Source organism: Tympanuchus pallidicinctus, unplaced genomic scaffold, assembly GCF_026119805.1.
Source record: "Tympanuchus pallidicinctus isolate F22 unplaced genomic scaffold, pur_lepc_1.0 scaffold28, whole genome shotgun sequence".
NCBI classification, from domain to species: Eukaryota; Metazoa; Chordata; class Aves; order Galliformes; family Phasianidae; genus Tympanuchus; species Tympanuchus pallidicinctus.
In genome coordinates, this window is record NW_026294745.1 from 260,440 (window position 1) to 288,423 (window position 27,984).

At 55.3% G+C, this 27,984-nt stretch overlaps 1 protein-coding gene across 2 annotated transcripts; it reads right to left on the reverse strand.

Annotated features, from left to right (window-relative positions):
- Positions 1 to 1,392: 1,392 nt before the first annotated feature.
- Positions 1,393 to 27,972, reverse strand: SEZ6L (seizure related 6 homolog like). Of its 2 annotated transcripts, none has more exons than XM_052691126.1 (17): positions 27,808 to 27,972; positions 12,014 to 12,670; positions 11,600 to 11,733; positions 9,466 to 9,658; positions 8,901 to 9,086; positions 8,516 to 8,681; positions 7,937 to 8,103; positions 7,223 to 7,417; positions 7,013 to 7,151; positions 5,126 to 5,322; positions 4,595 to 4,789; positions 4,320 to 4,511; positions 4,019 to 4,213; positions 3,592 to 3,624; positions 3,189 to 3,300; positions 2,926 to 3,028; positions 1,393 to 2,736 (listed from the first exon to the last, which is right to left on the reverse strand). In XM_052691126.1, the coding sequence occupies exons 1-17, from the start codon at positions 27,875 to 27,877 to the stop codon at positions 2,707 to 2,709; spliced, it is 2,964 nt and encodes a 987-aa protein (XP_052547086.1). In that variant the 5' UTR covers positions 27,878 to 27,972; the 3' UTR covers positions 1,393 to 2,706. The 2 variants fall into 2 exon arrangements, with proteins under 2 accessions (XP_052547086.1, XP_052547084.1); XM_052691124.1 differs by having other exon boundaries at positions 3,189 to 3,303.
- Positions 27,973 to 27,984: the final 12 nt, after the last annotated feature.

Below are 27,984 nucleotides of genomic sequence, written 5' to 3' on the forward strand. Positions count from 1 at the left end.
ACCCTCTCAGCTCCTGCTGAGAACATACCCAGTGCTCTGGGAAGGGCCCGGACCACGGGATGGCCACGTGGAACCCTGCCTGCTCTACGAGCATCCTTTGTGCAGAGGGATGCTGGGGAGGGCACAGCTGCTGCACCCAGACGGAGCTCGAGCCGTGGCACACAGCGGAAGGCCAGAGATTGGCTCCTGCTTTACGTCATCGGGGAGAAGCAGCAGCATCGAGGTTCTTTTTATTTTTTTTTTTCTTTTTATTTTTTTTTTCCCTCTTCATTTTCATTCTCTTGCCATCTCCGTCCAAAAATAACCCAAGCTTCCACCCCGGGGAGCGCTCCGCATCAGAGCTTTGGCTCCTTCACCCTCCCGTGCATTAGCCTGACAGCTACTAAATGAAGCTATTAGCTCGTGGCACATCATCACCTTTTTTAAAAGCACGTTTTTCAGAGCATGTGGTGATGTCATTTGACTGCGTGTGGAGCTGCACAGATGCATGGGAGGGCTCATATCCCTCAGCACAGAGCATTGCCCGTGGGGCTGTGTGTCTCCATCCCCCTCCCCTGCAAGAGAACCCAGGCAGCTGCTCCTCCTGCCCTTCTGCACATCGCCCGGCAGGATCCCATGGGGAGCATTCCTAGAAGACTCAGCAGGCTCCCAGAGGGGGTCTCAGCAAGGTCTCAGAGGTCCTTGAAGACCAAGGAAGTTCCCTGCAGGGTTCCAGGAGTCTCAAGGAAGGGTTCCAGAGGAGTCCCAGCTTTCTCAGATGTGCCAGTGGGATCCCAGAAGGGGCCTCAGCAAGGTCCCAGGGGTCCTGGTAGTCCAAGGAAGATCCTGGCAGGGTTCCTGGGGTCCCAGAAGGGGTCCAAGGGAGGTCCCAGCATTACCAGAGGTCCCACGGGGATCCCAGGAAGGGTCTCAGCAAGGTCTGAAGGGTCCTGGTAGTCCAAGGAAGGTTCCTGCAGGGTAGCAGAAGTCTCAAGGAAGGGTCCCGAGGGGGTCTTAACTTTCGCATTGGGATCTGAGGAAGGGTCTCGGCAAGGTCCCACGATTCCCAAGAGGTTCAAAGAGAGTTTCAGAAGGGTTCCAAGGCAGAGGTTTCAGGGGATCCCAGGGGTGCTGCCAGCCAACGAAGCTGTGACAGAACGGCCTCACGTGGGCTTATGGCTCAGAGCTTGTCCCTGCAGGGAGCCATCACTGCTCGGTCCCTTGGACACAGGCTGTTGTGGCAATGCGGGGCTGCACCAGGGCAGGATCTGGCCCCTGGGGCATCATCACCAGGCAACAAGGTGAGCGCTGTGCCCAGCCCCAGCCCACTCCCATTGCTCCAGCACAACGAGGCCATGCCACTGCCTTTCAGCAGCTCCGAGAGCTGCAGAGTGACTCCAGGCATTTAAAAACACAGCACAAGTTGTATTAAGGTTACACCGAACACTACAGCTTCCCACGGAAGTACTTGATCATGTTCAAAAATATTTAATCCCAGCAATTTTCACATTATTCTTATAAAAACAGACATGTATGAAGGGAAATGAAATGCTTAGTACATTTTTTGGCACTTTTTTTTTTTTTTTGTCTTTTTTTTTGTCTTTTTTTTTTTTTCCTTTAACCTTTACAAATTACAAACACACATTCGTTGTTTTTAAAGGAAAAGAAAACCAAAACCAAAACAAACCAGAAACAAAAACCAAAAATGATCTAAGTCTCGGCTGTACACTGCAGAGATGCACTAACCATCCCGAAACTAAAACAGACTCCCCAACACTGTCGTGGTTACGTTGCCATTTTACAAGGACAAAAGAAGACAGCAGCTGCTCGGGACGTGGTGGGGCATCGCTGCCCACCCACAGCCCGCCGCCCAGCTCTGGGGAATGCACCCAAAGTGAAGGAGCACGGGGGATGCTGAGGCCCAAAATGAAGCTGCTGCAGGGTCTGCCTCTGTCAGAGCAGCGCTGAGGGCTGATTCTGCCCCTCTGCTTCCCATTTCCACACTGGAGCCTGGCCCTGCTGCAGAACAAATCTCCACCTTCACCTCCTCTCCTTGTCATCGCCTGGGTAGGCTTTGCCCGTGAGCAAAGTGCAAACCTTGAGGGCTCCAGTGGCTTGGGGACACGTGGCCCAGCACCCCAAGGCAGGTGGCAGCCCCCACAGGGCCCAGACCATGCTTACCCTGAGATACTACCGCGGGGCGAAGGGGCACAGCAGCCTGCAGCAGTGCTTGGGCTGCCCTGGTGCTGATGATGGCGCTGAAGAGGAGCAGAGAGCAGCAGTCCCCTCTCCCCAGCCGCGCCACCGTGCTGTGGGGAGAGCCGTGGCTGCAGCAAACCCTTACCTACGTCAGCTCTGAGCAATCAATTGCAGGCTCTTTCAATGGAGGCGCTTTTAATTTGTAACAACAGAAGAACTGCAAAACCCATCTGTGGGTGCGTGGCCGGGGGACGGGGAGATGGAGCTCTGTCCCCGTGTGCCACTGCTGTCCACCCCCCCTCCCCCCCCCCAGGGTCCAGGCGCAGACCCCGCGGCTCTGCAGCACACCTAGCGCAGTTTAAATAGAATAAATACAGTGAAGAAAACAGTAAAATCTTCAATAAGGAGGCAAAAGGAAAGACAACAGCAGGTCCAGGGGTCCAACCAAACTCCACATAGTCTCTGGATTAGTTACTGAGGAAGTTCTATGAGAGCACATTAAGTTTGCAGCTGGAGACTCTCTTGCCTTTATATCGAAACTTCGTATTCTCTTGTTTCCTGGAAAGAAGGAAAAGCCATTTTAGGGCAGCAGCTGCGATTTGGGATGATCACCCCGTTGGATTTGTGGAGCCAGGAGTTGGACTGGGTGATCCTTATGGATCCCTTCCAACTTGGGATATTCTATGATTCTACTGGTGAGAGACACCCTGGGGGCCACCTGGGGAGGGAAGGCACAGCAGCACTCACCCCTGTCTCATAAATCGGGTTGTCAAACTCCGTTTCTACCGTGATCTGGCTGTAGGGGTGGGAGTACATGAGGGGCAGGCGGAGGCTGGAGTAGTACCGGCACCTGGGGACAAGGCAAGAGTCACTCAGCCCTGCAGCAATGCGAGACCCTCCGTGTGCCCCCCGTCAGCCTGGGGCTGGGGGCAGCAGGGGGCGCCCTGTGCCGGGCTTTGGAGCCCAGCAGGACGTGGTGATGCTCCCTGGAACTCTGCCACCCCACCTACCTGGTGATGTAGATGTAGGCTCCTCCCAGCAGCAAGGAGATGATCAGCACCGGGATGAAGATGGCCAAGGCCATATTTCCCCCCTCCAACGATGTCTCTGCAGCAGCTTCTGCTACTAAAAGGACATGACCTCTTATGCTGGCTTTTTCTCAGCACATTCTGCTGCCCCTCTGCCTCCGCTCCTCCAGTCCCTCACATGGGACGGGGGGTACTGGGGGCAGTGGGCTGGTTCTATTGGCTCCTGCAGCATGCACCTGCCTCAGTCCCAGTGTCTCTGCAGTGCTGTGGGCTTTGGGCTGGGGAGCACCTGGGGGTGCTGGGCTAGAGCGCAGGGGTGGTGGTGAGGTGGGGCTTGGCCCCAGGGAGTTGTGCAAGGGGCTGATCCAGCAAATGTGTCACTCACCTTCCAGAGCGTGTTCAAAGCTGTCCTGATTGACTGGAAGAGAAATGGAGAGTTATTGGGAGGTGGCTGGGTGCTCACTGGGTGCTACAGCTTCGCATGCAGGGGGATTCACATAGCCATGCTGAGGCTACCATAGGAATCTGTGCTAGGCTTTCCATTTCCCATTTGGTCACAAAATGTGCTGCACACTTTCAGCACTTAATGATCATTTGTTCTTTTTAAGTGCTCACACAGAGGCTGAGCAGACTGGGCAAGAAAATGTGTAGGATATCTGCCTGGAGTGGTGGCACCAGCCAGAAGTGGTGGATGCTGCCCATCCCAATGAATGCTCCCCACCCCAGTAGGTGCTGCCCATCCCAATGGATGCTGCCCGTCCAAATGAGTGTTCTCCATCCCAATGGGTGCTGCCTGCCCTGCTATGCACTACCTTTGCAGATGGGCAGTGGCCCACTCCAGTGCGATGGCTGTCCCAGTATGCACTTGATGGTCACCTCCCCCATGAGCTCGAAGCCCTCATAGCACATGAAGGTCAGAGACTCGCCAGGCAGGTAGAGGCGTTTGTAGAGGATTTGGTAGCCATTTTCTGGCAGCCCCGGATTGTCACAGGCCAGAGACTCCTCCGCTGGAAAGGAGCACATTGCAGGGTGAGACAAGGGCTGAAGGGAAGGAGGCTGGAAGTTCAGCTCCTGAGCTGTCATCGAGCTGTAGGAGAGGGCTGCAGCACTCACAGACGCAATGTGGGAGCCGTGAGGTCCAGATGGGCGTCCCGGTCTCACGGCTGTAGCAGGTCAGCAGTGAGCTGCCCTCCAGCACGAAGCCAGGGTTGCAGGTGTACTGGATGGTGGTGCCCACCAGCAGCACGGGGTCGGAGATGAGGCGAGTCGAGTGCTCCACCTCTCCTGGGTCTGTGCAGTACATAACTGGGGAGAAGAGGGGATGTGGGGTGGGTCCTGGGGGCACGGAGCACATTGCTCAGGGCAGAGTGGGGCACTGGGGCACTCACTCTTTTCACAGAAAGGAGGGTCGCTGCTCCAGCTCAGGTCCCACTGGCAGGTGAGCGTGTCACTCCCCACGATGTCATAACCTGGGTCACACTGGTAGGTGATCTTGGCCCCTCTCACCAACTCGGTGTGGGATGTGGTCTTCCAGCCGTTCTGGATCTCGGGGAGGTCGGAGCAGGAGTCGTTGCGAGACACCTCTGTGGGACAAGTGCTGACTATCACCCCGTGCACAAGGCTCCTTGCGGGGTGTGCATCCCACCCTGAGCACCACGGCTCTGTGAGCAGCCCTGCTGGTCTGCAGATGGCATCAGGGATAGCGAGGCCCCTTTGGAAGTCACCCCAGAAGTAACCAAGCCAGAGCCCTGCAGCAGGCTGTGGGTATTGCAGGGAGTTTGCTGGGGCTGGAGAGGAGCTGTGGCCCAGCAATCATCCCCAATTGCAAAACTGTCCCCTGCAGACCCTGCTCCAGCTGCTTGTTGTCCCCCTCTGCTGTCAGGGCTGGGGATGAGCCCAGCACCCCACTCTCTCCCTACCTATGTAGTTCATGATGAATCCTTGGCCCTTCCCAAAGATGAGCCCAGCAGGGTCTGAGTGGAACCGGATGGTGAGGTCAGGACTGGAGGAGTAGAGCTTCTGGGGGCCACTGCTGCCGATGTACTGCCCCAGGATGCGGGCAGAGAGCTCGTCCCCATCGTAAATGGTGAGGATGTCACTGTTGGTGAGGTTCAGGCTGGAAAGAAGAGCTCGGTCAGCCTAGCAAGGAACCATCAGGATGCTGGGTGTGGAATGAAGGCGCAGTGAGGTGACCTTCTGCCTGACACTGCATGCATTCTGCCTGTGTGCTTGTCCTGTCCCCAGTGGCTTGGGAAGTTCTGTGGGGATGCCTGTTCTGAACAGAGCAGCAGTGCTGCTCCTCCAGCCCTGGCTCCATCGCCATCTGCAGCCCCATCATCAGCCCCAGACCACTCTCCCTGCTGCAGACAATGAGAAGGAGCCGAGGCTTTCCCCTGCTACCCCAGGCCCCCCATAGGTTTGGAGCTGCATAGGACTCCCAAGGACACCCGCAGAACACAGCTTACAGATTTCAGCCTAGATCCCCGCTGGGAGCGACACCGGCCCCATGAGACAAGCGGTGACACCCGCGGTGGCCGCAGCGCTGCAGTTCTGGGCAGCAGCGCCAAACCCAGCAAAGCTCTTGCCGGTGCCAGAACCGATTCGCTTTGGCAGCCGCCCGCCCCGCGTCCCCGCCGCCAGCAGAGAGCAGTGCTGCCCCGCGGATGGAGAGGAGCCCGCAGGAGAAGTCTGCACCAGGTCTGAGGCGGCAGCAATCCTCCGCTCCGAGCCCGGGCTCTGGATGTCCCATGCAGAGTCCCATGCAACATCCGATGCCATGTCCCATGTAACATCCCATGCAAAGTCCCACGCAATGTCCTGTGCAATGTCCAATGCAAAATCCATGCAACGGCCCACGCAATGTCCAGTGCAGTGGCCTGTGCAATGTCCCATGCAACAGCCCAAGCAAATGTCCTTTTAAAGCCCTGGGGCTGAGCCCAGTGCTGTTCTATGCCCAGTTGAGCCATAACACCCAGCCCTGTGCTGGGCAGGATCAATCCCACTGTGCTGCTCAGCATCCTGGGCCGGGGGTGTGCTCAGGCACATGGGACCCCCACCCCACACATCCACCCATCTGACTCAGCCTTGTTTGGAGATGCCTGAGCCGATCCCCAAACATTTTATTAAGAATGTTCTTGGAAGGCGCCCAGTTAATCCCCATGGCAGGCTGACATTTGTAGTAAATCTCTGCTTTCTGTCAAACATGATTTTCTCGGTGACATTTATGTCTGATGACTTCAAATCGCCTGGTCTCCAGTCCTGCTCAGCCCAAGCGCCCACAAATCCAGCAGAGCCTCACGGGGAGCTCTGACTTGTGATTTTTACAGAAAGCTTTAAAGCCTTTTTGACTCTAAGCCCCTACTTGAGACATGCCCTCCTCCAAAATAGCACTGAGGAGATTCCCTTTGCATAAGAAGCATTACCATGACCAAGGCTCCCTGCCTGGAGATAAAACCCATTCCCCTTTGAGTTACCCCCAGATGCAGTGAGGAGTGGGTGCTGCAATGTGATGGGTGCTGTAGGGGAAAGGATGCTGCAATGCAATGAGTGCTGTAATGTGATGGGTGCTGCAAAGTGATGGATGCTGTAATGCAAGTGCTGCAATGCAACGAATGCTGCAAAGCGATGAATGTTGTAATGCAGTGGATGCTGCAATGCAATGGGTACTGAGCACATTGCAGGGGATGAGAGAAGGGCAGAAGGGGCACAACAGACACAGAGCTGGTTCCTGGGAGGGGGATGCTGCAGGGAACTGGGCTGAGCAGGGCCAGGGGCATGATATGTGCAGATGTCCGAGAGCAACTCACAGTTGGATGTCCAGAAACAGCCGCTTCTCCTCACCCACGTGGACTCTCCAGATACAATCCTCTCCCTCCGTGTAGGGCTCTGGCCAGTTGGGGGACAGGATCACCCCGGCCATGGCCGTCAGCTCCCCCCCGCACGTGGCTGCAGCAGAGAGGCAGGGCTCAGCCCTCGTGTACCAGAGCATGGCAAGGCCCCCTGGTGCTGGCACTGACCTCGGCACAGCGGCTCCGTGTCGTTCCAGTACGGGTCCCGCATGTTGACACACTCGATGACAGCAGGGCCCTGCTCCAAGGAATGCCCGGGGTCACACGTGAACTCCACGGTGGTGCCCAGGTTGTAGGTGGGGTCGGAGGTGGTAAAGTTCCCATTCTGGATGTAGGGTTCGTAGCAGTGGCCCCGCTCAAATGCTGCAGGAAAAACCCCATTAGCGGTGTGCACATGGGGGCTGGGGAGCAGCACGGCCCCATCCCCAATGCCCCACCTGCCTCCAGCTTTGGGCTCTGCAGGAGGAGCCCCAGGGCTGCGCCACCACCCCACCAGGAGCCCATGCCTCCATCCCTGCCATGCCCAGTCCTCGCCACACAAACGGTGTTCATTACAGGCAATTAGGATTAACAACCGTTTATCTGTCCTGAGCCATGCAGGCTTAACCAAACCCCACTTCTTCCTTTGTGTGTCAGCATCAGTAATGCACTCTCTGTGTTGTTACTGCTGTATTTACCAAGCAATCTTTCCTGGGATTACCACCTGTCATCAAGCCTGCTCTTTTCCTTTTTCTTGCTCGGGAAATGCACACCCTGAAGCTTCTGCAGCAATAGGGAGGTTCAGCTCGCCATGCATGCTGACAGCACCACGGGGACAGCAGCATGATGAGCATTGTGGCCAACCCCCTTCCTGCAGCCCCCCAGCCCACAGCAGAGCATCACCTTCGAAGCGAATATTGAAGGCAGTGGAGGCGGCTGGCTCCTCGGCGAGGAAGTCGATGCGGATGGAGGAGTCGTCGCTGATCACCCCCTCGAACGGCACGCTGTCAGCACGCAGCGAGTCGTAGAGCACGGCCGAGCGGTTGCTGTCCCCGCTGTACACCACCATCCTGTGCAGGGAGCCGGGGGTCGGCCCCCAGAGGGAGGAGTCGGGGAGGAGGGATGCAGCGCCTCGGGGATGAGTGAGGCGCCCCAGCCCTTCCCTGTGTGCTCCCAAAATCCAGCAATTGGAAGAGATGGTGCCGATGAAAATTCACCAACCGGATCAGTTTCTTTTACCCATATATTAAGCTGGATTTTTACACTTTGATTTTACTATGGCCCGTCAGCCTGGCACGCTGCCTGTTACCGGGCTGAATTCCAATGCTTTCTAAACACGAGGTGTGTTTGCTTATGTGAATGCTGATAGCCTGGATGTGCAGCACGAGGTGTCCCTTTGTGCTCTTGGACACCCCATTAGGAACTGGTGTCTCTTCCTCTTGGTCCCATCCCAACCAGAGCCAAGTGCCACCAACCCCTCACCTGTCCCTCTCGGCCAGCAGCAGCTTCTCGAAGTGCAGGTGCAGCTTTTGGCCCGGGGGTGCTGTGATGGCCCACACGCAGTACATGCTGCCCGACTGGTTGCCCGCGGTGCTGGGCGAGAGGACACGGCCGATGGTGGCATTGTGCACGGTGCCTCCACAGGGCGCTGCCGGGCAGAGTGGGGCAGGTAAGGGGTAACAAGGGGCACAGCCCTCACGTCCCCCCTCACCCGCCTCAGCGGGGACACATTCTGCTGCCACAGAACGCCTGGCGTCGCACAGCTTGGCATCGCTGTCAGGACTGCATTCGACAAGCAGCACAAAGCACCCACATCATTTTTGCTTTGGGGTTTCCCCCTGCACCTGTGCTATTTGCGTGCCCACACCTGAGCAGATGGGCTCGGGGCTGCTCCAGTGGGGCCGGGATGCATTGATGCAGGTGAGCATATGGGGGCCCTGCAGCTCGTAGCCCAGATGGCAGTGGAAGTGAGCGATGCCGCCCGAGTGCAGGTCCATCACGGTGACATCTCCGAAGTCGGGTCTTCGCGGGAAGCTGCAGCTCAGCATAAACACTGCAACGAGCACAGAGTGCAGAGCTGAGGGCTGCCTGCTCCCAGCCATGCTACATGTCCCACGCCACAGTCAGAGCTTGCTGCGGGGCAATCTGCATGCACGCAGCGCTGCCTTCCATCTCTCTCTGCTTTTGACCAGACCCAGTTTCTATTTTAGAAAGAATTTCCTCGAACTCATCCATTTTTTATAGCTTCTCAAGGAAAAAGAAATAGATAATTTAGCGAGAGCCTGTGCAGGAAGAGCTGCAGAATGGGGACAGGAATGGGGTGAGGAGCATATGTGTGGCTATCAGACCCAGCACCCCAGCAGGACAGGCGCTCCCATTTGCTCCCACCCTGCACGCAGCACTTGGGGCACCCATGGGGCCGGGGCACCCACCCTGGTAGTGCAGCTGGAAGGTCCCCACTGCCTCGTCCTGGAAGGTGCGGAAGTAGACAGAGATGGTGTTGGTGGGGCTGCGGATGACCTGGCCCTCCACCAGCAGCGTCTGATTAGCCAGCACCACCAGTGTGTTGTCATCCACGCCACGGATGGAAAGCACCTCCCCGTCTGACAGGTTGACGTTCTTCACCTGGGTGGGAGGAGAGCCATGGGGCAGCAGGGCAGCATCCTAGGGCCATATGGGGGTCACCCCCACCCCCAGGCGTGCAGAGCACCCACCCATCACAGCGCTGGTGTAGGGCTCATGGCTCACTGCACACCCAGTGCACCACCATCCCTCCCCATCCCCATCTCGGATGGGGAGTCCCAGCAAACGCTCCTAATGAGCAGTCCCAACAGGCTTTAATTATTATTTGGAAATAGCTGTGAAGTAACCTCGCATTTGCATTTCGTGTCCATTTAGCTTAATAAACGGGCTCATATTTCAGCAGAAAGATGCTCATCAGATCATTTGTTTCCTTAAGTGCACGAGGACTGGGGATCTATATTTAGCACAGCCACAGCCTGTAATTGCAAACCCTCTCGACGGTGTTGTGACGGGGAGGGTTTGTTGCTGTTGTCACAGCATGCCCATCTCCCCGCGCCGCTGCATGGAGCACAGATGTGCAGAGCCCATGGGAACCCAGTGCTGGGGAGCTGCAGGGCCATCCGGTGTGCTCTGCAAGGAGTGGGGCTTCCTGGGTGGGATGGCCCTAAGACTGTCACATAGCATCCCCCTCTGCCCTAGCAGCCCCTCAGCACACGGCACCAGGAGCAGCTGCATCCTCATCCCGCAGCCTGGCTGCATTCGGTGCTGCAGGAGGGGCTGAGAAAGGTCAAAGCCAGCCGGGGTGCAGCATGGGGATTTGTACCCAGAAGCTTATGCTTTATTTTGCAGAATCACTGCTGATGGTGCCCTGCCAGGGGCTGCGGATCATAGGTTCTGCTGTGAGCAGAGCCAGAACCCATGTCAGCTCCTGCAGAGCCTGCCGGGGAGGCAGGAGGGATCCTTGGTTCAGGCTGCCAGGCTTGCTCACCCACTACAAAATCTCTTTAGGGAAATTCTATTGCCTGCCAAGAAAATTCAAGTTCTCAAAAACAATGACAATTTTGTCAAACGTTCTCAGCGCTGGCTGCTCTGCTCTCAAACTGCTGCAAAAAAAGCACAGGGACAAGGGACAGAGTGTGCTGGGGCTGCCGCAGGATGCTGTGAGCACAACGGGGATGCTGGGGGGGTTGGGGACCCCCAACCCTGGTGAGACATCCTGCAGCAAGCCAAGCAAGAACCTGACTCGGCAAGAATCAGGATCAGCCCTTTGGGAAGCAGAGGATCTCTGTGTTTGGAGTTGCTCAGCCCTCCCCATGCTGCATCCTGGCAAACCCAGGGGAAAGTGGAGCTCTGAGCTCACTGCCTATCCTCTCCCCGCCCAGCGAGGTGTCCCCGCTTGTCTCCATTACAGGAGCTGGGAATTAAATCAAAATCACTTAAACATTATCCAATTATCCCCATCACTGTGTGAGAGCTGAGGAAGTTGCACTCTGTTACTTCAGCACCTGCCCAATGTAATTAGCTGCAGTGCCACTGGTTCGCACTGCTGGTACATGTGAAATAATTAAAAAGTGATGGAGGAAAACCTGCCAGCACCTGGCAAGGCGAGGGGGGGGCTCAGGGGCATGGAGCCACTTCCCCATGATGGCACTGCCCCTCAGCCAGGGACAAGCAGCAGCACCCACCACTCCCCCCAGCCTCAAAACAGCTCTCAAGAGAGGCACAGCCAGCACTGCTGCCTCCCTGTGCCGATTACTCCCAAAGTGCAGGGGATGGGGGTGGCGCTGAGAGAATCCCTCAGACCCCAAGGGGGGAAAATGAGGCAGATGTGGGGGCTCCCACTCTCCCCGTGCATGTGCCCTGGCACATGGGATGGCCCAGGCCCTGCCCAGAGTCAGCACAAGCAGGGTAGGACATTGCTTCTGTGATTTCATTTCATAAGCAGCAGCAAAATGAAACCCAGAGCTCCAGGGGAATGGGGAGGGGTACTGCAGCATGAGCATAGGGGGCAGAGCCGAGGTGATTCCCCGACACACTTCTCACCTGCAGCTCCACGCCATAGCCAGTGTAAACAGTGACGTTGTAGGTGCACTCCAGGAAGCTGTGCCGGGGCAGCGGGGGATAATCCGTGGAGTCGATGTAGCCCTCAGGGTCGTAGAAGCTCACACTGCAGCGCACTGGGGGATGCACATCAGTGGCTGCCCAGGGCACAGCTCACCCCCTTCCCCCCCCCTGAAGCACGTACCGCTTCACTTCCAGTTTGGGTGAAAAACTGTGGCTAAGGGAGCGACCCTCCTCTCCAGAGGTCCCTGGGGTGGTGACACCCTCCTCGAGCACCCCTTGCTGCAATCACTAAGGATTTTGGCAGCTCCAGAAGGCAGATCTGCATCTCACCACTGCCATATCCCCACCCCACATCCCACTCCCTGGTGGCACCGCATCCCCGTGTTCCCTTACCCGGGGTGGGCTCCGTGGTGATGACGGTGGTGGTGATGATGGTGGAGGTGGTGGTTTCTTGGCTCTCCTCTGAGGCAGAGCCATTCATCTCGCTCTCAGCGCTGTCCATCTGGTTAATGGTGCCACTGGGAGCTGCCGTGGGACCCATGCCCATGTCACCAGGGCCATCAGGGAAGGGCCGAGCAGTTGATGGCGGTGGGGTGGAAGGGGAGATCTGCAGCACAGGGTGGCTGGTGGGACCCCATCCAAGCAGCTCGGGGGGGCTCTGCCTCTGCCCGTCCGCTGTCTCTGTTGGCATGGGCAGCTCTTGGGAGGACATGGAGAGCACGGAGCTCCGTGTGCTCACAGCCCTGGAGAGCCCTGGCAACGTGGGCTTGGCCTTCAGCTGCTTCCTCGCTGTGTTACTGTGCTTTAGGGCAGGCGGCTTTTTCTTAGCAGGGAAAGTCTGCTTGGTGTCAGCCCTGGGGTCTGTGGTGGGTGCTGGCAAGATATGGCTCTGTGCATGCAGTGATGGTCCCTCCACTGCTGGCTTGGGGCTGTCCTCAGCAGCAGGCAGCAGGTTGAAGGCTGCACTCTGTCTGGGTCCCCCCATACTTGCTTCATCCACAGGCAGTGGAAGAGGGCTGGTGGGGAGAGGTGTTGACTTGGGGCGGCCATCTGCAAAAAGAACAGGGAAAGCTGGACTGAGTGATGCTGGGCATGAGATCAGGCTGTACTGTGGCATGGAATCAGCCCTCTGGGAGCTGCAGCTGGTGGAGAACCCGCTGTCTGCTAATTGTGGAGAAGCAATAATGAATCTGCGCTGATTCCCTGAAAGTTGGGTTTCTGCTGGAACATCATTGCGCAGTCTCAGAGCTGCTGTTTGGTCTCTTTATCTCGAGGTCAGCTGCTCAGAAAGGTCTGCTTGCTCGTGCCGAGTTTGTTCTCTGGCTTGGCCTCTATGAAAAGCCTTTATTTGTGCAATTGTCATCAGTAAATACTGTCATTTCAAAGAGCCTGATTAGGCCATGCCATCCCCCATTGTCTTCCCCGCTGCTGCCTGATGGAGAGCAGCTGCCCCGCTGCCTGGCATCAGCGCACAACTCAGGATTGAAAAGCCTCTCCCTAGGCAGCCCCGACCTTCTGCTCCAAGCAGGGCAGCCTGCAGGAGACAAAGAGTCCCCAAAGCCCCGCTACCACCGAGCGTAATTGTGAGAAGCACAGATGTATTCACCACCACCGGCTCTGATTGGGCTGCAGCCCGCCATGTACAATAAGCCCCGAGCAGCACCGCAGCTCTGTGAAGTGCTGCACAAAGCGGAGAGTCAACGTTTTCCATGGAAACAGCAGTCGCCAGGAAAGGAGCTCAACATGCAGGGTGTGCTGGGCTCCTGTAGGACCTGCTGCAGGGTCCTACGTGTGGTCCTACCGCAGCTGGGTGCAGCCTCCCCCAGCGCACACATCAGGGAGAAATGGCCTCATGTTGCACCAGAGGAGGCTCAGGTTGGGTATTAGGAACAATTTCTTCTCCCGGAGAGCGGTGATGGACTGACACAGGCTGCCCAGGGGGTTGGTGGGGGTCATCGTCCCGTGAGGTGTTCAAGGAATGTGTGGATGTGGCACTGAGGGATGTGGTTTACATACTGGTGGTGGGTTGCAGTTGGACTTGGCTATCTTAGAGGTCTTTTCCAACCCTAAACATTCTGTGGTCCTGTGAAAAGGGACATACAGTGGCACTGGGCTCGGTCCCTGAGCATCCCATCCTGCTGCTCCCTGCACCAAGCGGGGGGCGCAGTAACACAGCAGAGGCTCCTGCAGGAACCCACACCCCTGAAGTCACAGCGTTAACAGAAACAGCAAAAATCAGCCCTGGGTTATTTGCCATGTGAATTCATATTCATAATGGATGTTGCTGTTAAGTCGTATTTTATGCTTTCGGAAAGTTGACTAATTTCTTATTAGATCCTTTGCCAGGAAGCATTTAAATGGTTCTATCCTTAACAAAGCATGAAATAAAACACTCTGTAGCACGGCCCCATAATGAGGTACTTTACATGCTTCAGTTTGTAAAGGGCAAATGTGTATTTCAAGGAAGCAAACGATGGCTGGGCTGGGGCAGGGTGGCGAGAGCTGCAAGAAGAAGTGACCAGTGATGTCAATTCTGCCATGGCCAAACCAGCCCTGTGTGTCCCCATGAGCTCTGCCCCAGGCTGGATAGGCTGATGGCTGCCTGCTTGGCAGCAAATTCCGATTGCCCTTGTAAGGCCTCGTGGTGGTTTCACCTCTGCACTACATATGGCCTTTCAGATGATGTATAGAGGCAAATATTTGAGGGAAAGAAAATACAGCAGGAGCCTCCTGCCAGCCGGGAGGGAGGAACAGCAGGACCCTGCCCGACTGCAAATCCCTTCTGCTCCACACAATCGATCCGGAGATACTGAGCTGCCGGGAGAGACATGATCGTGTTTGACCTTGATCTAATCTGCTAAACCAGCTCTGGAGAAAGGAACACTATCGCAGCATACAAGGGATTTATCCTGTCGCTTTATCTTGAATGCGTTGCGGCTGCCTGCAGGCTGCAAGAGATCTGCTGGGGCAGCGGCTGTGTTTGCAGTGCTGGGGCTGGGGTGCCAGTGGGATGCACTACAGAGTGCTGAGACTCTGCTGCACCAAATGTCCAGGAAAGTGTGGAGCAAAAGGGACCTGATGCAAAGCGGCAGCTCCTCCCCGGGCTATTCTGGGATCCGCTATGTGACAGAGGAAGGAGCTCGGCTCAGAGGATGCCTCCACTCCCCCGTGCTTCATATTAGCTGCAGTAGGAAGCGCTCTCTGCAGGGCTGGGGCTGGGGAGGTGGCAGGGCAGCTCCAGAGGGAGTGGGGCTTTGGGGTAGCAGAGCCACCCCATGTGCATGTAGGACACAGTCCACCCCCTCATTTAGGGGCTGTTGGGTTTTACTGCAGTTTTGAAGGCTTCTGTTTTCCTGCTGCTCAGAAACAGATCTGCTCACTGCCCATGAACTGCATGTGTGCAGTGCAGTCTCCCTGTTGTGGTTTGGGGTTTGCTACAATGACCCAGATGCACCAGCAGTGCAAAATGTTGCGTCCGAGCAAAGCAGTGAACGAGGCTGCACGGCCATGCGACACAAAACAAACCAATTAAATGCAAGCTGAAGCTCTGCCCTTCATCACAGTTCCATTCACTATCAGCTCCTGTTCTCCATAACAGTGAAATGGGTTTCTCAGCACTCCAAGGTCACAGCAGTCCCCACAGTGATGGGTCTGTGTCACTCGGCCAGTGATGGCACGTGCCCATGTGCTGCTGCGGGGAGCAAGGAGATCTGATTGCCGCCAGCACCTCAGCTGGAGGGGCTTAGCAGAATTAGGGAGCTGCAAGCGCTTGATAAAAGGATGCTGAAATAATCATCAGGCACTCATTTTGCTGCGGCGCTCCTGAACGAGCCGAGCTGTGAGTGGCTGCATTGCTGGCTTCCCAGTGCTAAGACGATGCTATCGCTGCCCAGGAACCAGAGCACTGTGGATTGATTGCTAGGGCTCATATCTCTGTCCTAAAGGCTTTAGTGAGCTGATTATAGCCGAGCCTTAAAGAGCTTACAGGGATGCTATTAACGATGTTGCTCATTCTGGTGTCGGGCTCCGGCAGGTTGATTGGTGCTGAAGCTGTTGCAGTGGTTCCCTGTGCTGGGCGGCCCTGCAGCCCGCAAGGGAAGGAGCAGGAACACATCCATGCAGCACCAGGAGGGTTTCGCAGCCGTGGAGAGGGGAAAAGACAGCTTGAGTGTGAAGCAGGGATCTGAGGAAAAAGCAGGTTGGGTCCATCCAAACATACTGGCGCGATGGTTGGGAAATGGTTTGGTTTGGTTTCAAATTTTAAAACAATTTTTTGCCTTAAATCTTGAAGAGCAGGGAAGAAAAAAAAAGAAAAGAAAAAAAAAAAAAGCCTGAATCAAAACAGTCTTTCATTTCCAAAGTGTCAAAACAGAGCAACGCTGCCTGGATCTCCACGTGCCTCCCAACAGGAAACATGCATCCCGCAGTTACTATTTTAGCAAATTAACTTTTTCCATTGGAAATAAAAAAGAAGAAAAAGTTTCCCTAAGCACATCCTGACAGCCTGACCCATAAGCAAATAAAATAGGAGCCATCTAATCACAGTGAGTCATCCGTGTGGGTGCGCAGATAAGCGCGGCCGGAGGAGGAGCTGCCCCTGGGGTCTGCATCGCAGCCCACCTGCAGGGGGGCAATGGGAGGGGATGGCTCTGGGATGGGTCCGGGTTGCTTGTGCTCCAGGGCTGCTCTGTGCTCCGAGGGCTGCGGTCGGAATATTTGATTTTAAAATTTACATCTGTGTCACCGGCAACGCTCAAATAAGGTTGCCATGGAAACGCCTCATTACTGGCGGAGGATGCTGGCGATGGAGGAGCGCGGTGGGCAAGGAGGGCACTGGGACATGGCACTGCCTCACCCACACTGTCCCTCTGTCCGTCTGCACCCTGGGAGGAGCACAGCCCTGAGCCTGGTGGGATGCTGCCTGGGCACTGCCCTGCATCCCAGGGATGGGGTCCCCTAGTGGTCTCCTGGTTGTCCTAAAGGGAACCCAGACGCATGTCACCATCTGCACACAGGCACAGCAGGGCTGGCCGAGGTGCTGGCTCCTGCCGTGCCTGCAGGCTGGAAGAAATCCCTTTCCAAATACGCTTGGCTCAGCTCAGGGCTGGCCCTGGACTCAGGTAGAGATTGCTCCAGGGTGGGGGAGCATTTTGGCCTCCGAAAACCACCCTAACAGAGGATCCAAGCTGCTCGTGCCTGGTTTGCTTCACTGCCACAAATATGGGAATTACACTTGCAAACATCCTCGCCATGCTCCAGAGAAGCTCGTAACTGCTCTAACGATCCGCAGCCGCCTGACAGATGCCTGGAAATTATATACTTCTCCGAGCTATGAGGAAAATGGATTTTCCTCCCCAGTGCTGCTCCATGGAGCTGGAATCAACGTGCCCTTTACTTGCAGGCATCAGTTTTGGCCATGCCAGCTCCATGTTCATGCTCCCCACGTCCCTGCAATGCCAGCACTGACACTTGGGGTGTACACCACACCTCTCTGTAGAGTTACCCTGACCAGATGAACTTCCTCCCTCCCCTCCAGCCCCAGCAGGACAGGATCCCAGCCCCACGGGGCTGCCCACACCATGCCATGCTGCCATGCTTCACCCCAGCACCAGCCTGCAGAGAGCACTCTAGCATTTCAGGCTACAAATTGGACTGGGGGAAGAGAAGCGCTTCTTTCTCAACTAATCATCCAACTCAGTCATCTATATCTGGGTATAAAATTAAATGGGTTCCTGAAGAGAGAGTATATTTAGACACAAAAAGCCCATTCTAGTCATCTATCTGGGACTAAAATAATTAATCTTCCATCTCTATTAAGATGCACTGTAGCAGATCTCGGGAAGCACGTGCTGTTAACCCTTTGGGGATTGCCACGTGCCCACCATCGCCCAGCTGCGCACAGCTGTGGGGTCAGCTGAGATCCCCCGCTTCTGCTGGGGAACTCGTCCCAAGAAATCCCTTCCTTTGCATTTTCTCCCCTCGCAGAGGCCGTGCAGAACCTCCCCGCCCGCTGCCCTTGAAAAGACCCCTGTGATACTCCTGTGAAACAATGTCGCTCCAGCGCCTAATGACTGCTGACAGCTCGCAAACAGTCCCGCTGCTCGCAATTGGGAAGGCAGGGCGAGCGCCGGGTTACTGATGGCTGTGGTTATTGCAGTTATTGGGCTGCATCGATTACGGGACGGTCGCTGCTCCGGAGGCTGCCTGCAAGCAGGGAAGAGCCCAGAGCTCCTGCAGCATCCGTGCCACCTCTCGGAAAGGCTGCCCCAACAGCTCTCCATCTCCTAAAACTCCAGCTTTAGGAAAGATCTGGCCAGAGAAATACAAGGTTCAATCTTCCTATCCTTCCTATTTTCCACCCATAAAAATGGATTCATCCTGCTGGAGGCACTGCAGCCACTCCAGGGAGCTTTGCCCTGCCCTGCACTCTGGACCCGCATGCCAGGCAGCTCTAGCACCTCCCTTCACTTCAATGGCACTGTATTGTGTATAATTAATCATCACTATATCAGCCATCAGTGAGTTGTGTTTTAAACAGAATGAATTCCATTTCTGCTCTATGTCCTGCAGGATGATGATAACCTATGTGTGGTTTTTCCCATGGAGCCTAATGATGAGCCATTGCACTTTGTTTTAATTAATACAGATAGCAAAGATATTTCCATGGTGGTTTCTATAAGTGGTGCCAGCCAAGAAGCAGGGTCTTCTGCGTGGCAGCTCATATCCACGTGCACCCATGCATGCCCCTATCCTATATGACAGTGTGCAGGCAGAGAGCTTTCCCTATATGACAGTGAGCCCCTATATGACAGTGAGCAGGCAGAGAGCTTTCCACCAGCCTGGTGACACGACCCATCAGACAGACATTACCCTGGCACTGTGATGAGCTTCCTCCCTGCTAATGAGTCTCCTGAAGCTTGACAGTCCCATGCACACATCAGGACCTGATCCTCTGCTCACAGTGTTGCTGCCTACGTGAACCCACAGAAAACCCCCATGTTCCCCCTGGCTGGAGATCCAGGGGGCTAGAAGCATCTCAAACAGGAAAAGCAAATGGCAGAGCTCTGCTCTATGTGCCAGCTCTGCTTTGCTGGGTGCCCACGCATTCCCACCCCAGGTGGGTGCCTAGGTGGGCAGAATGGATCATTAAGCACAGCTGGATCAATTTAAGTGAGAAAGCCCTTATGTTCCAACCTGGAGGCTCAGTTCTGCTCTAGATCCTGACTGTGTAAGAGGGGTGGGGGTGCTTTTACAGGATTGCAGCCTTCTGGCCTGCAGCTTTTCTTTTCCCACTGAAAGGAGACTCTGGCAGGTACCTGACACAGCATTTGCTTTACTGCTCTGGGAAAGAACATTACTGAGTGAGCCTATGCACAAATACTTTGATATCTGAGTCAACATGCAGAGAGGGGCCTTTGTCAGATGTTCCTCATATATTCTTGTGCAACACGTGTGTCATGTTGCTGGTGCCTGTGCATGTTTTCTGTCTATATCGTTATTTCTGATGCATCCTGCTGATTGGGAAACACAACGAGAAAGTACCCGACTCTGTTCTTCCCAGCAAGGAGAGAACCAGCAAATTATTAAAAAGCAGCATGTGGTCCAACCCAAGTCAGTTATCCTCCTCCTACTGCTATTGTTTTTGTTCCTATGGGGTAACAGTCATATTTTGTGTACTTCTGGTAGCAGTGTGATGTGATTAAGATGGACACATCTGTGAAATGAGTTTCTTTGGCATGCAACTGTAAATGCTCTAGGAATGGCCAGCAGCTGCTGAAATGTGTTTGGGTTCTCCCCACGTGTTCCCTGGGTCCCAGCCTCATCGAACACAATGGCTGCTTCTGCTCAGGACCTCCATGCCCCAGTGGCAGCCCCATCCTGTGCCAATTAGGGACAGGTAGCACAGAGCAGTGGGCAATGAGCTGCAGCTGGGCAAAGCCAACAGTGCAGTGGGGCTGATGCATCTGATGCACGTGAAACCCAACAGCTGATTTCATGGAGCAGCAGGAGGAGCAGCACCAGGTTCAAAACAACTTTTAACTCATGTTTTCCATCACCAAACACTCCGGACTGTAGCTGGGAATGGTGCCAGAGGGGTTTAGGAGGGAATTTTTCAGAGCTGAATGCCTTTCTCAGTGTTGACTCCAACTCTGGGCTCGTAATCCTGAACTCAAGCAGGCTGTTGCCTTTGCTGTTCTTTCAGGCTCTTTGTTTCGATCAAAGAGGCAATGCTGTATAACTTAAGAATGCCTTTTCTTGCGAGGCCGGTTTGATGCATGCGGTGCAGCAACGTGGAAAAATACAGCCCTTGCCCATGGAAGGCAGCTCGGATAATTTGCGTCACTTGAGGAGATGTTATTTGCCATGACTCAATTCAATTTGTGCGGCTGGGTGACAACACACCGGTGTGCTGTGATGAACTGCAGCCCTCTGCCTTGCACCGTGCCTGCGGGAATGTGTCCGTGTTGCAGGAAGCAGCACAGTGAGCCCAGAGCCTCTGCTCCAGTGCTTCTTGGGTAGACCAGAGCCCAAACAGGGCTAGCAGGTGGTGACGTTCCCCAGAGCCACCCAGCCATGCCAGAGAGGTCCTTGCAAGGAGATGTGGGGGCTTCTGTCAGCGGTGCAGAAGAGCGAGCTCAGGGCAGCCTGGCCTGGTGGTTGGCAATCCTGCCCATGGCAGGGGGGGGTAGAAACTAGCTGATCTTTGAGGTCCTTTTCAACCCAAGTCATTCTATGATTCTATGAGCTGCTGGATTATTGGGGCTGCAGAAGCACTGAATAAGCATCAGCTAAAGGCACGGGAATGCTTTTAAAGGTAGGAGTTGTACAAGACATTTTGCACTGGGAAAATCTAAGATGTGCCTCCAAGGGAACTGGCTAATTCTCTTGTGTCCCTGCCAGGAGAGCACTAGGCTGCAGCTGGAGAGGGTTTCTTGCACTCCTCCCTCCCCACCTTTTCTAATGGATTCCAAGAAAGCTTCAATACATCCTTGAATGGGAAGCACTGCACTCTGTCCTTCACAGCCGTCTACACAATAAAGAGCCTTTTCACCACTGCAGGCACGGGCTCCTCTGTGTGCTGGAAACAAAAGCTGAAAGGAAGCCTTTTATATTTTTTTGATTAGATAGCTTGAAAAATTTGCTTTTAATTGAAATTGCCTCAGCGGTTTCATCTGAGCATCAACCATAAGGCTCCAGTGAGAGCTGCTTCTCATTGAGTTGGCTGTGTGTATCCTGCACTGCATCTCACAGGAGGAACACTTCAAAGCACCCAGGAGAAGCAGCAGTCCCTGTGCCATTAAGGTGCTGGGCTTGCTTTGGGAGCTGAAAGGTGCTCTGCTCATTGCATGGGGAGAGAAAACTATGGAGTTTTCCCAACACTGGGGATACCCAGATACCCAGAACTAAGGCTCTACCTTCCAGCTGTGTCAGTGGAGCAATGCTTCAATGGGCACAGAGCTCCCCTGGAAGTCCTAGCAAAGAGCCCATTGAACACGTCAGCAATCAGCCCTGTGCCTGTAACCAAGCATGGCTCTGTAGCATGCTGCATAGGGCTGGGCACTGGGGCAGGGGATGCTGCAGCATCCAATGGAGTCCCATGCCCCACATTTATCACTGCACAGCTGTGCCAGCCCTGGTCCCAGACCGCAGCCACCTATGCAGCATACCACTGGCCCCATCTGACCCCATGGCAGCTCATGGGGCTCCAGTGCTCTTTGCATCCCATCTGCCTACTCCAGGCAGGTGTGACTAAACAGAGTTCCCTTCCGTTTTGAAAGAAGGAATGAAGAAGAAAAATGACCAGGGAAATACTATTTGGGGACAGTTCTGAACGCAAGCACAAAGTGAAAATGCAATATTTCCCCGTAACAACTTGGGCTGAGTCCTGGATAAAAATGAAGTGGGATGCGACAGCACCTTTCCAGCAGCATTAGCCCCATTCATCTCCCGATGACGCCTCAGCCATTCAGCCAGCGGTGTACAAAGGCATCAGGAGTTACATTTTCCTCCACTATTTCTCAACTATATTTATGCCGTGAGATGTTTGCGGAGGTACATCGTGTGCCTCGGGCAGAGGATTAATTCTGAACTGTCACCTCGCTTTTTTGATGGGTTTGTAAGTTCTGCTCTGTTGATTTGTGCGCTCGGTAAATTGATCAAATCCTCTTTCCACAACTTAATGCACCAATTTAGAGCCACGTCGGGGTTTTGGACCTTGCTGGCTCTCGTGGTTATGTAAATAGCATCCGACAGCAATTTTAGGAGCGCTGTGTGAATAACGTGGGTGGGTGATGAGGGGCAAAGGGAACAAATCCTGGGATGGGTTGGGATATGGGACTGTGCCTGGTCCCAGTAGCGATGCAGACCTTGCTTCTCCTTTGGGGATCACATGAGGGCAGCCTTCTCATTTAGGGACTGGACAACTTGGCAGATAGAAGCTTATAGCTGTCAGGAATGGCCTGATTTTTACTGAGATTGCCTTTAAATCATCATCAGAAAATGAAAACTGAGTCCCTGTGTATCATCATGGAGTCCCATCGGTGGGATGGGGCTGTAGGGCTTCAGGAGCACGGAGGAAGGGACATCAGGAGTGATTTTTCTCCTGTATTGTCCTCCAGCCACCAATCTACTGGAGATGAAGGATCTCATCCACCAAATGCTGACACGCTCCATTAATCCACCCTAAAAAGTCAGATGGAGATTCTCCCTTGAATTTTAAGTATTTTCAGTCATTCTGCCTGGCTCCAAAATCACCCTGAATTGCCCAATTTCCTGAACATTCCTTCACTCCCTCCACGTTATTGCTGCTTGCTGGTGTCTGGATGCTACAGCTAATTTCATGTCTTCAACAGCTATCGCACTGCTTGGAGGATGACCCTGACAGTGTGTGCAATGAGTCCCACCACCTCCATCCTTCCTGCCCAGAGTGGATTGCACTGCTGCAGGATCAGCCCTGCCATTTATATATGTATATATATATATAAATATATATATATTTTTACTTCTGTCACAGTTTGATTTTTTTTTTTTTTTTTGGGAGGGGGGGGGGGAGGGGAGGGAGATGCTTCTGCATTTGGCACCGAATTTTCTTTCTAGATGAAAGCTTTGCATTTGGAATCACACCTCCGGTGCCGGCTGTCCTGGCCAGGCTGTGCGCTGCCTCCCGCTGCCAGCATGGGCTCAGTGGAAGCTGCCTGCTGCAGCCATCTGTCCCGGCTCCATCCTGCTCTTTTCCTTCCTGCTCTCCTTGCTCTGTCAGACAGGATCCACAGCTGAGCCCCCAACCCTCTGCTTGCTGAGATCCCTTCCTCCTGCTTTTCGGCTGGATGCCTTTCAGTCAGACCCATCCTACTGCAGTGATGGGAGCCTGAGGTCAAGGAATTGGAGAAGCATCTGTGCAAACCTGTGCTTGTCCCTGGCTCTGGGCAGCGTGTCCTTGCTTTGAATCACAACTGCTCCAGGCTCAGGCAGCACTCGGGTCCTCTGCCTCAGCTGCTCCTATGGCCCATCTCCAGTGAAAGAACGAGGAAAAAAAGAATAGAAAAAGCCATTTGCTACATCTGTGCTCTGCTCTGTCCCATGCACACCGAGTCACGGCATCAGAGGCATGGCAGAAAGGATTTCAGCATGGCAAAGTAGGAACAGAGGGTAAAACCTATCTCTGAAGGGGAGCAGACTGACCTCATTCGTGGTGTGTTGGGATCTGGACACCCCTATGTCACCGGGTTGTCGAAGCAGTGACTATGAGGCCAAGTGAGGCCAAGTCCCTGCTCCTTGATGGCTTCCTCCCCCTCCCCTTTCCCTGCTGCAGAGCAGATCTGGGCCACACGGTGAGCTCCTTGCTTTTACGAATCAGTGCAACTCCGCTGGCTTCAACGGCGTGATGCTAATTCACAGCAACGTGCATCAAAGGAGTTGCTATTCCATGTCCGTGTCAGCTAAGAGAGATGCTGGGCAGAAATAGCACTGTCTGGGAGGAGCAGGAGCCCCCCCTTCCTGCACCTGACGGTTCCACAGCAGGTCCCAGCTCCCAGAACTCCTTCCATTTATGGAATCCTGATGGATGAAGGCAGTGTGGAAGCAGAGCTGGCTTGCAAAGGGGTCACTTTGCAGTGAGTAAGGAGTTGATTTATTTCTCTTCTTTGCCCCCCCAGCAGTGCTTGCTGGGAAGCATTTCTCCCTCCTCTCATCCTGGCCGATGCAGACGTGCGGTGGAGGACCTGCATCACACGTGTCCCCTCAGTTCACCCAATCTACACATCACCATGTGCTCGTGGTCAGCCTGGAGAGGAGGCCCTTTTGGGAAGGGCTGTGAAAAGCCATGTGAGATGGCTATGGCAGCAACTGAGCTGCAGGAACCCGGGTCAGGAGAACAAAAAATCCCTCCTTGCCCCGGTACAGCCTTTTTAGGGCTGCCCATCCCTCAGCTCCTTCCTTTTCATCACCTCTGCCCTTTGGGTGCAGCAAACAACCCAAACTCCCAGTGCCACCAGCAGAACGCTCTGCAAGGACTCCTCAGTGCCCGGCTCCACTCGTGTCGAGCTCTGGGACACGCAGCCAGCAGTTCTCTGTGCATAGGCTGGGCTGCGCATTGCTTTCCACTGCCACATCCCCGCAGGTGGCACTGCTGCACGCTGGGGTTCCTGTTCCCGAGCAGCCCAGCGCCGCTGCCGTTGGATTTTGCCCTGAGCATCACACCAGGGGAAGGACCTGCGGCAGCACCCGGCTGCTGGCTCTGCAGCCCTGGGGTGGCAGCAGGGATGAGCCCCCCGTGTCCCCAAAGCCCTGCCCTGCTGCTTCCAGTGCTTGCAGCCACAGAGCTGCTCGGCACCGCGTTCAGCGATTTCATACTCTCGACAAGAGTGTAAATGCATCCTGATGGACTGGAAAATTGGGAAGGCGCTGCTCATGTTATATTTTCTGTAGGCATCTATCTGAACTCCAGCAAGATGCCTTTACTGGCAGGCTCCGGCTGCAGCCATGTAGCTGTACGTTATGCTAATTAAAATACAGCCTGTGTTTTGTAACAGGGTTTCCTTGGAGCGTGTTTTACTGTTCAGTAATGGCTTTCAAACATCGGAAAAATAAAATCCCATCAAGCAAATAACTTCTGGATGGTTCCTGGAAGGTTATTCTTATTTTTCAGAGCCCCACTGGGACTGGCAGTACTCGTCACTGTGACAGAGGGTGTAAAACGTGCTGATCTGTAAGGCTGCCTGTAGACCAAAAGCCGTGTGGTGTCTGAGCATACAGAGAACATTTCAATTTTAAAAAGAAAGAAAGAAAACCTTTTTGTGGGATGAAGAAGTGACACAGAGCTCAGCTTGGGATCCCAACCAGCCTGGCTTTGGTACTTCCAGGGATGGGGTATCCATAGCCTTTCTGAGAAGCAGCAGCAGCTCCTCATGGCCCTAAACAGCGTGCAGGTATATGACCATGGGTGGTACTGTAAAATCCACAGAATGCACATTTGACACAGCATCTCTATATAAGCAAGCTGGCAAAAATACAGGAGAAGCAGGGGGCTCAGACGTCAATTTGATTTTATTGCTACTGATCCCGACTGGACTTGTTCTGTCATTGAAGGAGCAGGGAGGAGAACAGAGTTCTGTCTCACGGCCGCTGATAGCTCCTGATCAGACAAACTCCATTCCTGTTATCTCCAGCACCAAATGGGCGCCGTTATCTCATTCCTTGGGATGGCACCACTCGGGGTGATGCTGAAGGCAGCATGCATGCTGTCCATTTGTTGCAGACCTCTCTCTGGCTCTGCTCGGTCTCTTTTCCTGCAGGACAAACTTGATTTTCTGAAAGGATTCTGACGCTGCGCTCTTCGCGTGGCCAGGTGAGTCACAACGAGCCAATAGAAGCCAGCAGGAGAAAACAAGGCAGAGCGCAAGCGAGGGTGCTGCTGTCGGCCATGCCCGGGGCTCGGCCAGTTCGGAGCCTTCGGAGGATTTGCCGGTCTCGGCACCACCCCTAGCGGCCGGCAGCCGGAACGAGGACCGGGCGCAGAGCTCCGAGCCCAGAACGCGGAGCCCGATCCGAATGACGGCAGGCGAGGTTCCCGACGGGGCACTGACGTGCAAGCCCGCAGTGTGCCCAGAACGGCGCTGGAACACAACTGGCGATGTCCCCAGCGTGACTGTGGAACACAGCCCGCGATGTTCCCGGCACAGCAACAGCACACAGCCCGCGATGCCCCCAGCACGCTGCTCGCTGCCCTCACACCCCGCAGGGCCGTGCCTCGCTGCCTGCACTGCTGCTGCTCCCCGTGCTGGTGGGTGGGAGCAGAGCGGTGCCTGCGGAGAGGCTTTCACACCTCCTCTCTGTTGATCTAAATGACTCCACAAGTGCAAAGCGCCAAAAAGCCACCGGCAGAGCAAGTGATTGGTGCGCGTCACGCAGCACGGATTGTTCCTTGAAGGAATGAGCTGGAAGATCAAGCAGATGGAGCACAACAAGCCATCTTCCTGCAGGGTCTGAGCCTCCCCTCCCAGGCTGAGAGCAGAAGGGACTGCGGATCTGAGCTCTGGCTGTCACCTCCCGCACACGAAGGACAAAAGTCCCTCTGGCATGGGCAGAGCCGCCACGCAGCCCTTTTCCCCAGCATTGCTGCCAGCAGTCGGGGATTTTGCAGCACTAATTCGCCAAACCTCACAAAGGGTCAACTATTTATCAGCTTCCACTCAGCCAACATGAGAGGAGTTCGGTACAATGTGTTCTCCCGCCCTGAGATTAATGAGATTAATGACGGATCGTGCCTGCCATCAGGGCCAAATCCTATTGGGAGAAGCTGGGCTGCCCCCAGACCCCCCCAGGCACATCTCCCAGTGCAGCTCAGCACTGCCTGTATGGCAGCATCTGCAGCACAACAGAGGAACGGTCTGTTTGTTTCAGTTCTGAAACAGGAGGCCATCAACTGCAAATAGACTTCAGATCTGACTCCTTGTTATGTACACTGTTACGGTCACGTGCAGAACACACACACAGGTGAGAGAGTAAACAGCACAATCTATTTTGTTACTCAGAAATAAGGGTAGATTGTGTACAAAGTCAAACTCTTTTAATGCGATCTGGACACAAGAACAGAAGCGAAAGCAAGGCAGGAAACATTGCACAGCACTCCTGACACCAGGAGCTGTTAATCTCTGCTAAAACCAACTGCCAGCCCTAGGGGTCAGTCTCCCAGGCCCTGCACAAACGCTGCAGCACAGGCAGGCACTGGCCTCTCCAGTCCTCTCTCTGCCCAATGCGCATCAGTGATGGAGCTAGCACTGCACAGAGCCGACTGCCCAATCCAGCGACCAGAGATCAGGAGCAGCCATGGGTTTAGCAATCTCTAAGCACCACGCGAGTTTGCAGTGACTTTGTCAAGTCACCTGCAAATGGGTCCCGAAGCGTATTCTTAGGTCTGTCATCACAGCAATAGGAAAAGGAAGAAGGGAGCAGGTTTGTGCGGAAATGTGAAACACGTGGAATGAACATGCAGCCCCCCCAGCTGGGGAACGGCTCCCTGGAGGGGCACTGCTCCCAGGTACATCATCCCAGCAGCACACAGATCCCTGCCCAAGCACAGCATCCGCACATGGCTCCCTTGTGGGATACAGCCCGGTAGCACTCGGACAAAGCTTTCCAGAGGAAACCGCCTTCAATAAGCACACGGCCTCGGTAGCACACAGACCCCGACAAGGCACGGTTTGACTCCCCAAAAGGACACGGCCCCCGTTAGCACACAGCTGCCGGTAACTCCCCGCTCCCCGGGCGGACGCAGCACCGCTATGACAGCGCTGCCATTGTCACAGCTCCGGTCGGACACGGTTCCGATGCCACACATCCCGACAGGACAGCGCTGCCGTTATCACGGCGGGATCGCACCCAGCCCGCCGCCCCGCCGCCTCGCCGCCCCGCCGCCCGGCCGGGAGCTGCCCGCCCCGCGGTGCTGAACCGCCGCCGTCCCGCCGGGCCGTGCTCTGCCCGCAATGCCCGAAGTTTCAGCCCTACCCGGAGACCCCGTGCACGGAGGGTGGGGGGGGTGCCCGTCCGGTTCCATCAGCCCCTCCCGGGTCGGCTGTTTCCTCCTCCCCCTCCCCCTATCCTCCAAACCCCATCCTGCCCACCCGACCCCCGGGATGCGCAGGGCCCCGGGGCCGCGGCCCCGCTCCGCCCCGCTCCGCCCCGCTTACCTGGGCGCGGGGCGGCGGGGCTGCCCAGCAGCAGCAGGGCGAGCAGGCAGAACCCGCGGGGCCCCGGCATCGTGCGGCGGCGGCGGGCGCGGCGGAGCCTCCGAGATGCTACGAAGCGAGCGGAGGCGAAGCGAGCGGGGCCGGGCCGGGGGCGGGGGCTGGGGTTGGGGCTGCCGC

Bases quoted from the DNA above. Each gene is read 5' to 3' on its own strand.
- SEZ6L (XM_052691124.1), bottom strand. From the start codon at position 27,877: ATGCCGGGGCCCCGCGGGTTCTGCCTGCTCGCCCTGCTGCTGCTGGGC. The intron at 7,418-7,936 runs GTGATGCTCTGC...TTTTTCCTGCAG, and splicing joins CTTCAATATTCGCTTCGAAG to CATTTGAGCGGGGCCACTGC. The intron at 2,737-2,925 runs GTGAGTGCTGCT...CCTTCTTTCCAG, and splicing joins ACCCGATTTATGAGACAGGG to GAAACAAGAGAATACGAAGT.